The 14537-nt window shown below is 39.4% G+C and overlaps 1 protein-coding gene across 2 annotated transcripts; it reads right to left on the minus strand.

The window, feature by feature from the left end:
• Positions 1-3572: 3572 nt before the first annotated feature.
• Positions 3573-7370, minus strand: LOC111848671 (uncharacterized). 2 transcript variants are annotated; one of them, XM_023820879.2, is made up of 6 exons: positions 7180-7366; positions 6963-7013; positions 6514-6610; positions 5223-5255; positions 4234-4287; positions 3573-4009 (listed from the first exon to the last, which is right to left on the minus strand). In XM_023820879.2, exons 1-6 carry the CDS (start codon positions 7186-7188, stop codon positions 3972-3974), a joined length of 282 nt encoding a protein of 93 aa, XP_023676647.1. In that variant the 5' UTR covers positions 7189-7366; the 3' UTR covers positions 3573-3971. The 2 variants fall into 2 exon arrangements, with proteins under 2 accessions (XP_023676647.1, XP_023676645.1); XM_023820877.2 differs by having other exon boundaries at positions 6963-7370.
• Between the last annotated feature and the right edge of the window lie 7167 nt (positions 7371-14537).

The raw sequence follows: 14537 nt of genomic DNA on the forward strand, positions 1-14537 counted from the left end.
TGATGAATTAACATGAGATCAGTATGTAACTAAGACTTAGTTTGTGGTTAATTAATACATAAGTAATAGTATATAATACTATATTTGTGCACTGTCAAGTAAAGTATTACCACTTTGGAGAATACTTGTAATATATTTTACAGCCAGAGTTAAGCCTCTAATTGCCGCTATTAATATTAATAACTATAACCATCTCTGTAGAGCAGATGGCTTTTAAAAATTTATCTGTGTTGTTTGAAGCCCACTGCTATTAACGTTTGTAGAGCTTACTGCTCTGTTTGAGCATCTGCCTCGCCAAGTTTTTATGAATTACCTTGTGGTTTGACGGATAATTTGCTGTCTGGCAGTGAACGGTTTTGTAGCAAAGTGGTGAATGTCATTCACAACGTATGCCTGCTCTGAAGGCTAGTGCAGTGCTCCACTTCGGTATCTGAAAATAACATTTGGCCTGATTTTGAAATGGAATAAACATACGGTGTTGTGAAAAAAGAGCGCATCAGCCTCTCATTACAAGTCTAGCTAACTTATCCACTTACGTGTTCACCTGTTAGTTACCTAATTGACCGAACAAACAAATCTCCTGATTCTCAATTTTTGGAAAATCTCTGACGTTTATTGAACCTATTTGTATTCTGCATATTATGTCCTGTAAACGGTATATTAAATTACACAGAAAACATAAGAAATGCATAGAAAATAAACCCTTTCTGTATTAATAGCACATATGATTCACTCGCGCTTATATACTCAGTGACAAAAAAATGTCAAGCACCAAGAATTAACGGTTCGATTCGGATGTAATTTGGCGCACGTGCAGACCAGAGATGGGTATGTAAATGATTAAATTTGCAAGAAGCTGGGATGTATAGTCAGCGGACACAGAGGATGCCTCCTGGGTGCATTAGACAGCACTACCAGCACCTGAGGGAGTTTGATTGGGGTCACATTGTGGGTTTGCATGAGCCATTACAGAACCCCATGACATCTGCGTCTGCCATCCAGACACAAGTACTGGACTCTCTGCAACACCCCGTGTCATCCTGCACCGTGTCTCATCAACTGGCATCATCCGGACTATGGGTTCACCGTCCCATACTTAGGCTGCTGTTAACACCAGCGCAGAGACGACTGCGTTTGGAGTGGAGTGGTAACCAGGAGACATGGACTGATGACGAGTGCCGTCGTATCATGTTCAGCGATGACTCCGGGTTCTGCATTACCATGGATGACCGTCATGTGTGTGCATATGGCCGCGCCAAGGGAAGAGGCCAAATCCTGCCAATGTTGTGGAGCGACACACCTACGTTACTCCTGGCATCATGGTGTGGGGAGCCATGGCGTATGACATCATGGTGTGAGGAGCCATAGGGTATGACATCATGGTGTGAGGAGCCATAGGGTATGACATCATGGTGTGGGGAGCCATAGGGTATGACATCATGGTGTGGGAAGCCATAGGGTATGACTTCAGATCATCTCTGTCAGTGATTCGGGGGACCCTGACAGCACAGCACTACGTCAGTGACATCCTGCATCCGCATGTCTCCTCCTGAGACGGCACCCTGGTACAGTCTTTCACCCAGACAACGCCCGTCCACACACAGCATGCGTGTCTACTGCCTGCGTCATGTTGAGGTCCTCCCATGGCCAGCCAGGTCCCCCCATCTTTCCCCAATCTAACATGTGTGGGATCAGCTCAGACGTCAACTCAGACCCAGTGCCAATCTGCAGGGTCTCGAGGGCCAGTTACAACAGCTGTGGGCTGACTTGCTGCAGGAGAGGATACAATGGCTGTACCACTCCCTACTGCACCTTATCACCGCGTGTATCCAGCTCGGGGGGGTGGGGGGGGGATGGGGGTTGTCACATCATACTGACATGGGACCTGCAGTATGCCCATACAAAAAAAAAAAAGTCACTGAGTATAATTAATAGTTAATTAATCAATGAGATTAAAATGTATGCCAGATCTTTAAATTGCATATTCTGTCACATGATTTTAACATCATTTAACATCATCTCAACCTAATGTAATAATTTAAGTCAGGTGGACCTTATGTCAAAACTAATAAGAAACTGAGTATTCCAGAAAATAACTGAAACTTTCCTCTGTCTCTAGGGAAGGGCAGAAATCACAAGTGATTGGTTCTATTTATGGCTAAACATGCACAAATAAATTAGCCCTGAGACTAATTACTTAAGTTAATAAACTTAAGTGAACCTAAAAAGATGATTCTCCCCTGAGCCAGGAAACATATCTTGTCAATATGACAATATCAGAGCATCAAAGCACTGCTAAATTATGAAAATGGGCCCTTCCAGTAGGTTTTAAACTCACTAACTGGCCAGTGTCACAATCAAGCACATCTTCTTCTGGAGAAAAAGGTGGCCACTGTGTGGTGACAAAAGCAGAGATCTGATGGAAGACGACACATGCGGGGGATAGTTTAGCAGATTGAGTGTCCTGTGCATTACAGCAGCTGAACTAGCAATACCACAGAATATAGAGCTGCAAAGAAAGCCAGATGGAGCTCTTTAATATTGGACAAAAGATTTACTAAGAAAGACAGAATGGCGATGATCAATAGGGAACAGTAATCAGATTCTTATGTCGATGGTATTTCACTTGACGGGAGAATGAGAAAGAACATCACTGAATCCCAAAAGGTTGGGATGCTAAACCTAACAATGTGACTCAGGGATTAAAATAGAAAACATAAGTTTGTTCAGGAAAGGGACTGGTTTGAAACAATGCAAACAGGAAACGTACAAAAGCCCCCATTTTGGAAGTTTGTCACAAATTCTCTCAGAGCGGGGAATACTTGAGTGTGATATGAAAAGCCTTGTGGTTGCCAGCCCAATCCCCCCCCCCCCCACCAAACATGAGAAAGAATGACAGATGCAACAAATCAATAACAAAGACTAACGGGTGCGACAAATGAATAGAATTGATCCTGTTTCATCACAGACTCAGGCATCATGCCTCCCAGTAATCTTCCCTTACCAGTGAGTTATCAATTATTTAGAAAGAGGGCCTAACAAAAAGTATGTGTGTGGGCCTGATTAGACCCTGAAAAACTCCACCGGTGCAGAAGGTGAATCTTCCTGGCCCATAGCCTGCTAATCATCTGCTTAAGAGTGGCCGTGGACTGATTGTAGCTAAAGCTAGGCTTTCATTTTACAAAGACTTTCACCACTCCTTCAATCAATATTGTCAAGAAAAGTCACATTCTGCCAGAATTCTTTCCCAATTTCCCCATTTTCACAATGATGAGCAAACTTGCAGTGGACAGTGATACTGAACTACAGGACATGCTTGGTATTTGCACTCATAGAGCAGGAACCCACAGTATGACCAGCATATGAGAATAACAGATGCTATGAAAGCAGTAATTGTCACAATACTGATACCCAGAACTTTAAGTAATATCTGTATGGTTGTCACCCTGTCCCCCGCTGCCCTGGTTAGGTCAGGGTAAGAGGCAAGCTGGACTGATTCTGGCACTGGACAGCATCTTCTCCCAGTATTCTTTACTGAAACGGTGACTGAAACTTAATCAGACACTGTCACATCAAAGTAATCAATCTTTTATTGTGTTAGTAACTTTGTTACTACAATGCTGAGGGAATTCCTTTCAGCAATAGCTAGACACAAATATACATATTCAGTCACAATTAGCGAATAATCATACAATAATTTTGCTTGTCAATGGACTGTACTATACAAAATTTAAATGGATGTAGGACAGTTTTGAAAGTGTGTTTCTCCACTTGGTGAAATGCCAAGGGAGAGTATAAGGATGACCATAGATTAGAAATCCTGTTGTTACATTCTCCTGTTTGTTACTGTTACATTAATTTTTAATAGGAATTGATTGCATAATTCTGATGGGCTCCCAACAAGTTGAACAAAAGACAAAGGTAATTAAAGAGAAATATTGTTAAATAACAATATCTTTCATGGGTAATCATCAGTAGAACTGAGGTTTGTCCCACTCCTCTTGAAACTCTGCCAAATAAAAAAAAATATATTTTATGATTATTAATTACAGAAACTGTAGACTCACATAGTATGTTATATTAATGATCCTTCAAAATTTATAATTATGAAAACAGAGTCATTAGATATCGTTTGTTTGATCTTCCATAAATCGAGTACTGGAAAAACTGAGTAGGATTTCTTCAAAAAGAAGTTGCATCCCTTGTTATCTGAAAGAGAAATCCGGATTCTACCTCCACTGGATGATCTCCTTCCCATAAGGCCAACAAACATCTCTCCTTTATTTCCTGTCGGAAGAGTAATTTGAAAAATGCATTCATGCAGTACAACATGCTTGCTGTTGAAGCAAAAAGTTCAGTATATTTAATAATATTTTTGACATATTTCAACATTTTTTAAACTTTCATTTTAATAATACTTTTTTTCATAAGTACCATGACTAATTAGAGTGCTGCTAATTATTTAAATTACCATTAATGAATGATGTGCAATCTGGGCTTTGTGTCAAAAAATGTTTTTTGGAATAGATTTTTTTACCGCTGTAATTTAGCACACTGTCACACGTCCTTCGTAACTCGACAGCAGAACTCTAGGTTGTAATATGCAAGCACCACTTGAGTTGTGCGTAATATTAATCTTCTTAAATTAAAGTTAATTATGAGTATAATTATTTATCTACTGAATACTTTGTAGATACACTGTGTTACTTCATTGGAGAGGGAACATGTTGCTTGACTACTTGTCACTAAGCTTAGTTACCAAAGCCATTCTTAAATGACCAACACAAATAAAATAAATTTTCAGTTATTCTACACAAAAAAGATAATATAAGGAATATGAACAATATAACATTAGTGTTAGAATTACTGAACCCAACAATTTGACTTGTTTTGAATTCTTAAAATATGATTCATGTTTATACATATTAACACATTTGTCCATGTAATTTGGAGACTGGATTGAGGTCATTTAAATCATTAAATGTAGCAGAACATGCCCCTATACATGGTCTATGGAAAATGCTTCATGTCACAAGCAAGATGAGTGATCGATAAAGTCGAGACAAATGATGGTGCAAGAGTCTCATGGTGACGGCAGCTTGGTAACTGACTGGTCCAGTATGCATACTTTTGGGTTTCAAAAATAATTTATTATCAAGTATTTGTGAAAGTGGCATTTAGATTTTACAGTAAAACTAGTTAAACAGCTGAATTAAACTTACTTTTTCGACCTTGACGTGCAGGTAGTTGGATGCCTACAAAGAAGGTTTTGTTTTTCATCAGTTCAACTAATATTTAAGGTAACCTACACATCTACACTTAAGTATTCACTAGAGCACACTGACATTCATATTGCTATTATCACTACTTTGCAAGACAAATTAGAACTAACAAACTAAAACATGCACCAAACAACAGTTTTATATTTGACAAGATAGGATAGCTTGGTGTTCCTTAGAAGATGCAGTAGCAATGTAGGAAATTTTACAAAATTTTAACTCCAGCAGTCACACATGTGAACGCAGTTATGGTGCACACTGCATGCTATCATGAAGTAGCCTATGCATGAAAGAGACTGAAGGATTCATGGTGAACCAAGTATCAGAAGCTGTGAGGAGGAAAATGTGCCGTGTTCCTCTTAATGTTCAATTAAATTTATATCTCCCAAAATGAAGCGTGCATATTAATAATATTGATGAGGATGATGGCATCTGTCCTAAACCACTGCAGTCATTAATAATCATGCATAAAACAGTCGGTCAGCATGGTGGTTACTCATCTCATATGTAGAGATTGTTTTCCCTACATTCTAGGTCTGATATTTTCCCATTGTAAGACAGACTTGGGAATTACCTTTATTTTATAACATCTGTATACATTTCTGATATTGAGAAAGCAGTGTATACACACACACACACACACACCCTCGTAGGGTAAATTTACCTAAATTTACTTTTGGATAAATAAAGTATCTCTATCTCTATCAATCTATAAACATATCTTTGGGGACCGCTCATTCATTTCTATGGGAAAACTGCTAATGCTAACCGTGACAACCTTAACCCCTAACCAGCCCTAACCATAACCATAAACAACCAAGCAAGTTTTTGCATTTTTAGTTTTTTTCATAGCAGTCATAGATTTTTATTAAAGGTAACTGGTCCCTATAAGGGGAAAAAAACGGGTATTCATCATGTTGTGGGGACATTGTGTCCCCATAAAGCACGCACACACACACACACACACCACTACATGTATTCAAAGACAAAAAGTAAACAAAGTGATACTCTTCAATGAAAATGCACAAGTAGGCTATTTAATCTTATTTTCATTTTAAATCGGATTTGCACAAATGATTCTTACTTTGGTATATTGGTATACTGGACTGTACGCAAAATGAACATCAAAACATATGTGCCAAATTTTGAAGAGCATTTAATAAGACGACTACATGATACCAACTACAGGTAATGCCTCCATCTGCCTCCTGCGGGCGAGGAAATGTCGCGTTACCTGACCGCCTGCCCATGAGGCCGTAGAACTGCTGCGATTTGGATCTTTTTATTAGGTCTGCCACTTTGCTGGTGAAGCTGTTCTCGGAAGGTTCAGTCTGCCACGAAGAAACACGAAGAGAAAGCACTTATTACTCATTGTGCACATATACAACAACAACAACATCAATAATAATAATAATAATCATTATTATTATCACTTTTAATAATAAATCAGTAAATGTTGGAAGGCCTGCGTTTGTCATATTGTTGTTTTTTTCCGTGTATCGCCCTAAGTAGGATTTTTTTTTGAGCAATCACTCCTTTCCGTTAAAGTTCAGAACCGCCCCGCCCCTCTCTCCGAGGTGCTGAAGCGATGGCACACAGAATCGAGCCCACCGCAAGCTTCCATCATAAACATACATTTAATACTGGCGCTGTTTGCAGAGAGGATGCGAAAAGCGCAGTTACCTGCCAGCTCTCCGCCAACCAGGACTCCTCGCCGTCACTCACCGATGATCCCTGAACGTAATATACAACCGCAAAGACAACGGCAATCAAAGCCAGCAGTTTCCACGTTTCCATTTTGACTTCCCTTTTTCTAAAGTCCTAAAGAGAAAACTAGATTTTGATCTTTTAAAGAAAAATGCAAACGTGAACAACTCGCTGTACGTTCACACAATGTTACCCTATTCATACGCCCACCGCTGTGATGTTGGGATCCTTTCTCTACCTCGAGTCCCAGTCGTACTTATAGAGGCGCAGCCCCAAGCCAGCCCCCTCCGCTAACGGTGATACACCTCCTCCCCCTTGTCCCACAAAGGGAAATCGGTTCGGGACTTTTGAAAAGAAAATGATTAATGACAAAGCCGTTACACAAAACGTCCTAGTATTGTCCTAATTAACTTCACACCGATCAGGTGTTTCTTTCCACGTGTTTACGGACTTACAGAGACACTCGGCGTACAGTGTATCGATATACCGCGCTTCTGTCGCTTTTAGAAAAAAAACACATCTTTATTGAACTAAATTTTTGCTTCTTGTGTTTAATATTTTAGCGCTTAATACTAAGTTTTATTATTAACATTCTGAGAAAAACACGCAAACACATAGACATATACGACTGAAAGTTCCCAGAAATTGGTTTTCTGCCATTATTATTATGAAATTATTACAAGTTGATTTAGATTATTTTATTTTAAATTATAAATGACTGTGTGGATGGAGGGACGGATTCCCCTTAGACGAAATAAATGTCACTGATGACATGTCCACCATCAAGATGGTTGAAACAGGTGTGTTATTTCTTGAATAGAATAATCTCTCTGCTTTGCATTTTTAGCTATACCAGAAGGTAAACGCCTTCGCCCTGCTGCTAGAGAAAGTGCCAGCTCTATGCTGACCGGGAACTCAGCTCCGCATAAACCCAAACTGACTCTTTTACTGGTACAATAACAAACTGCTTCACGGATGAACGTGTGGAATTATGTGCTCTGGTCCTCCATTCAATACCTCCCAGAATACAAATTTGTCAGAAAGGAAATGACATCGAAAGCAGCCAACCGAGGTGGTTTAGGTATCTGTCTCGGATGCCTCCTGGACGCCTTCCTGGGCAGATGCTTTGGGTATGTCCAACCTGGAGGAGACCCTGGGACAGACCCAGGACATGCTGGAAACGCCTCAGGTGGCCCATAAATGCCTTGGTATCACTCTGGAGGAGCTGGAGGATCGAGGTGGCTTGGAGAGGGAAGTCTGGGCATCTCTGCTGGCCCTGTAAGCCCGACCCAGATGAGTGCTGAAGGATGGATGGATGGATGGATGGACAGATGGACAGAAATGCAATTTGGGGGACACCTTTCATTTCGCACACTGACATCTACAGCCTTGAGATGCTTTGAAGGCTGAGAACCCCTTTGGCCTTCAGAAATTGCTCCTCCCTTTTCCCTCCACATCCATGCACTCCCCGAAATGTTGTCCAGCCCTATCTTCTGATAAATGATCCCAAATTCAGTTCGCTGTCAAACCCAGCGGCATCCTGTGGTGCTTATTGTTCCCTCCTGCATTCCTTTGGTACAGTATGTGTGCTTGGGCTGATTATGTAAAAACTGGGGCATCAAAGAAATAATCGAATCTTCTTGGAAAAGACATTACCGGAGTAATCAACTTCGTTTTTGCTAATGCAAACACGACATTAGAACAATTTGTGAAATACGACACATCATTTTGTGTTATTACATTTATTCTCTTAATTTTAATGTATTTGTTTCTTAGAAGCACTATTCACCACTTTTCTGTACAACACAGATTATTTCAGTCCTCCTCAGTTTTTCTACTATTTCAATTTCTATGTTTTGACTATAAAAACAGGCACATGTTTTACAGGTCTGCAGATATATAAGGTATTACCAATAGAGATGGTTTCCATACTAGATCATGCATTGATGTGTTTGTCTTGTCATTTTTGTAGGAAACACGGGAAGAGTAATGAAAGATTTTTACTAACGTGGACGCAGTCCGTGTGTTCCGACCAGGTGAGTAAACAGCGTGTAATCAGGCATATTTGTACTTTGAAGTGACAAGATAAAGGCGACAGCAAATAGGTTGGGGCATCCATTATTTCATTGTTATTTCATCCATTATTTCATTGTTAGCCATTTTGTTCCCTAATTTGGTTTATTTGATAACTTTATTTGAAACCAAAAGAATATCAAATGTATCTTACTGGCAAATATTTAAAAGAAATACCTAGTTTGTCTTTTATATAATGGTTGCAGAACCTCCCTGTATTAATACCATTCTGACCCAGTTTGAGAATTGTCCTTAAATGCTACTTAACATTACGGTGTTAATAATTTTATCTATTTTGTTCTTTATTATAACATGTTATGATCTGAAAAGCAGGACAATCCTACTACCATGCATTTCAGGTGAGAAAGGTGGGTATTAGATAAAAGCTGGCTCTAAAACAGATTTAAAGCTTTTAATGTCCGTAGAACAAAATCTTGATGTAACCAAAAACTGAAAAAAAAACTACTTATTATCAATATCTTGAATAATTCTGGTAATCAAATATACTTATCATGCTCCATCGATAGTATTTCAAGTACCAGATGATGCACTTATTTTCTCGGGGGGATTTCAGACAATGTAATGTTGTGAAGATACCCTATAGAAAAATAAATTGAATTGATTGAATAGAAATAGCCACACCCTAGGTTGTACCAAACTTCCCGGCAGAAGCCTGAAGCCAGAACCCCTGCTACCCTGAATAGGACAAGCGGTTACAGAAAATGGATGGATGGATGGATGGATCAATTGAAATATCATGCTAATAAGCTAATCAACCTGCTTATATTGTGGCAGATTGTCAAGTATACTCTCAGATAAAAGGGTAAAAATTCGAACCGCTGCACCCTTGTAATTGTACCTTCTAAGGTACAGAAATGGACTCTGAGGAATTTCCCCAAGGTACAAACAGCATTAATGTACCATCAATGGTACAGAACCGTTCCTCAGAGTCCATTTCTGTACCTTAAAAGGTACAATTACCTACAGCTACAGAGTACAGTTGGCGGACCCTTGAGGGTACAGTGCCAGTGACAAGCAAAGGTACAAATCATTACCCTTTTTTCTGAGAGTAGAGGTTTGCTACATGAGCCTGAAAGAATCATAGGACAACAGGGTTCAATAAAACTAAGGCGTTATTTAAAAAAGAATAAAAACAAAGGGAATGGAGCACTTTTAAATTGAAAATAAAAAATCCTTCAGGCTAAACCCCCTCTCACCACAATAGACTTCTCTTGCCCCAATTCTTGTTCAGAATTCACCCAGCTGATCCAGTTTATCTCAAGCACTGTGATAAGGGTCAGCTGGGATTCGTTAGCCGAAGGCATCTGGATCAATCCTCATCCCTTACTTTTCTTGCCATCAGACAATATCATAAACTTTTATAAGTGCTTTAACTGTAACCTATTTTGATATCTGTGCAGTTCACACAGTGGCTATAAGATAGAATGCAGTCCATATCATACATAAAACCCATATAAGTAATGATCCTACAACAAGAAAGCCCGTCATATACTGTAGTTCACTGGACTACATCACAGGACATCCCATTTTTCCACTGGCAGTTCTGTAAATGACCGCCAGGTGGTGCAAAAAACACTTTTGCTACCACAACGACAAAATCAGATCAATTTGACTTCAATTTAATTAAATACAAGCCTAGTATATTTGTAGCACCTGTTTAGCTGTTTAACTACTTTCAAATATTGTTTATACTGATAGAGACTGTAACATGTCAGTACCTCAATACAGAGTAGCCTTCTAGACAGAATTGATGATGTTCAATTACACTCTTAAATTTGTAAGATTTTTTTAAATGTTATTTTAGTAAAGTTAAATTGATTTAAACCCTAAATCATTCAAACCATATTTTAGAGGGAATTCAGGAATGTTATGAAATATTTGTTGCATTCATTTATTAATGTATATATTGACAGAAAACTTAGCTAACACACACACGTGAAAATAACCTGAGCATGACAAAAAAAAAGCTGTACTTGTGTGGGTGTGGTGTTGTAACAACAGCAATAAACATCAGAACATAACAATACAACACAAACAACTAGGGTATATTTTGGCCTTTTAATGGTTTATAGTTTGCAGCGGTACATTATAGATTTATTCATGAATATGTAAATTATACAAATAAACAGACACACACACACACACACACACAGGTTTGTAATTATATCTTTTTGTGGACTCTCTATTCATTTCTCTGGGGAAAACTATAATCCCAACATGACGACCTTAACCCCTACCTAGCCTAGCCTTAAGTCTAGCCTTAACCATAAGTAACCAAACGAAGTATGAGACTTTTTTGATTGCATTCACAGATCTTTGTGGGGACCTGAAAAAATTGTCCCCACAATGTTAAAAGAAAACAGGTTTGTATTACATTTTGGGGTTCATTTTGCCCCGTCAATGTAATATAAACCTAATCCACACACATACAATGTGCAAATTCACCAAACTACATTTTTAGACTGTGAAATGAAACCTTAGTGACTGGGGAAAGCATAACCTGCCTTTCTGCAAAGCCCTAGAAGGGGTTGGATTTAAGTAGCACTACTTACTGTGCTGCTAACTGTGCACCACACTGATACTCTGAGATGATCCGATCCTCTGCTTCCTGACCAAAGGGATGCACAGGAAACCTTTGCTTTGATTTTGTTCTTTTTAGCAAAGGCTGCAGATGGCCATGCTCCCTGCTACCCTGTCGTGAGCTTCACCTCCCATCAGCGCTCCTCAGTCAGATACACGTACCCCTGAACATGTTCTTATAGAAAAAAGAATGTTTACAAACACCATACATTGGACTATTAAATAAGTTAACAGAATAAAGTACTGCAATCTCTAAAACTAGAAGTGTTTCCACAATTTTGGCTACTAATGTATGTCTGATTCTGTGTCAGCTGACACATTTACAATACAATACGGGTGACTTCCATAAGTTCATACTTGTATCCCAGATTAATCTGGTCTCCTGTGGCACAGGGGCCTGTGCATGTGTAAACTCACAGAACTTCCACTGTGAATTTTTTTTTGCATGCTAAGTAGGAACCCAGGCACAGAGTTTCATCACGACGGGAACATCGTGTGGAGGGCGATCGCATCCCGGGTGACAGAGGTGCTCTGATGTGAGTGGCATTGTCTGCCGCATGCTCTGAAGTAGCCATGATGGTGTGGGGGACACTTTAGGCCTGGCCAATGAGGGCTGAAAGGCTGGGACATGCCGCTAATGACCGGGCCCGGCGTGGTCTCACTGTCCAGGGGCTTTCTGCTGGAGTGTGAGGCTCATTGTCAGACGCCTGCTTCAGGGACAGCCATTCAGCCTGTACTCTTTTGAGATGCATTGTGATGTGTTTCTGGATGTTTTTTCCTGGTATGTAATAAGAACCTGCTGTCCCTGCATCCACCGAAAAAAAAAAAGCCCAGTGTTCCATATGACATGACAATTAAAGCATTACACACATCATGTCATACACATTATTGTATACAAAGATGTTAACCCTAACCCTAACCCTAACCCTAACCCGATCCTTTGATCATGTTTTGACTCAGAGTCCTTGTATTTTGGATCATGCTGAAAGTTGTCACTGAATGCTACCCAGTAGCATTGATAAACAAATTTTTACTTTTTTTTTATACGAATCAAAATAGGTGAATCTTGTAGATTTTTGTGTTGAATTCATATACACTGAACAGCCAAAACATTATGACCACCCCCACATGAAGTGAATAATGTCGACTATCTAGTAAAAATGGCATGTGTCAACGTTTGGGCTTTATTCGGCAGTAATTAGAGTGGGGTCCAAGGAGGGGCAAACCATGAACTGCTGACAGGGTGCTGGGCGCCCCGGACTCGTCAGGATGTGAATGAAGGCTGTCCCATCGGGTACAAAGAGAATGGCTATCGTGGCACAGATGGCAGATGATTTTGATGACGATTACAGGAGTATTGTGTCATGAGTAGGTTTGGGTACTGAAACCTGGCGCCAATATGGCACCGGCTCCTAAACAACCATTATGTACTGATCTATTAGCCTGTAGGCTTTCATAGAACATGATCCAAAGCTACTGTTTCTCTTTAGGTTCTGTTTGCTAAATTTGACAGTATTCATTATACAGTACATTAATTCACGGTGCTCTGCCTGGATGTGTAGACGGTTCCTTTGGAAAGTTAAGCTAAGCCCTTGTTTGTTAGGCTGTTTAATGTGTATGCCTGCCTGGTCTTCATGTGTGCAGATGCTGATACTCCCACAGCCTGTCCATATGGCTGCATGTTGTCAGGAAATGTGCGTTTTAAAAGGCCAGTCAGTGAGTGCTCCGATTCAGTCCGCCTGCCCCTTTCTCTGCTGGTGACGTTAACCTGTCCATTCGTCATCTATCTATGATGTCTTTTCAGTTTTTACTATGGTTTGGTGGCGTCGGGGACTTCAACTTTGAACGTTGCCTCTCACTGTGCTATCAGTAGTTGGGTATTTGATCATTTTGAATATATAATTGTCTTACAGTGACCCTTATTTATAATCTTTACAATAATTTTTAGTTTAAATGTTTTTATGTTAGTAATAAGGCACTGGTCAGTTAAAATGCTGTCTTTATTCAGATTAAGTGGCTGTTGAGTTATTTACAGAGTGCTTCTACACAAGCCAAAAGCCTCTTCATACACACTGACAAGTGCAAAGATAAATGCTTAATTGTCTTTAACTCTGGCAAAGTTTTCATATTTTGCAAATACCCAACGGCATCTTGTGAATGCGTATTAGAAACAGCTCATGCTTATTTTGCATGAATTGATATGCAGACACTCAACAAATTGTTAACTTGTGGCAAATTATTTTCTTGACCTTTAAACTTGCTTAACATGATAAATATATGGCTCATCTGTGCATAATACAAAAGGCTTTTTGTTACTGTTTACTTAGTGTGGCAGCATCTTTCAAAGCCGATTATCAACATGCTGTTCATTTTGTCGAAGTTATCATTGAGAAACTGATGACATGAACATTGGATGCTTTGATCTTAGTACTAGAGGTGGATCTGATTCACATTTCAGGATGGTCCAACACAGGAGCATAATCAATAGGCTGACATGATGATTACACCATGTTTCCAAGATATGGTGGATGACAACCACCTTTGTTATGCGAAACTGAATAATTGTAACTGAATGTAAGATATAGTAGATAGTTCTTTAATAATCATTGCACATTTCACAGTCGGTTCCTTGATATGTCTTGTATTTATTAAATGTGATACCTAAATATTTACTGCCATCTAAGAATTGCATAATTAAAACCGAAATTGTAAAAGCTACCTAAGAACACAAATCCATTTATGTGTTGTGCTTTGGGCCCATATTCCCTGGGTGATGGACAGTTAGACGAAAAATCCACAGGTACTTTCTCTCACCACTCAGCTAAAGGATAAGCATTTGATTGTAACTGAAACTCATTGTCTGAAAGGCTTCCATCT

This window comes from Paramormyrops kingsleyae, chromosome 5, assembly GCF_048594095.1.
Source record: "Paramormyrops kingsleyae isolate MSU_618 chromosome 5, PKINGS_0.4, whole genome shotgun sequence".
Lineage (NCBI taxonomy): Eukaryota > Metazoa > Chordata > Actinopteri > Osteoglossiformes > Mormyridae > Paramormyrops > Paramormyrops kingsleyae.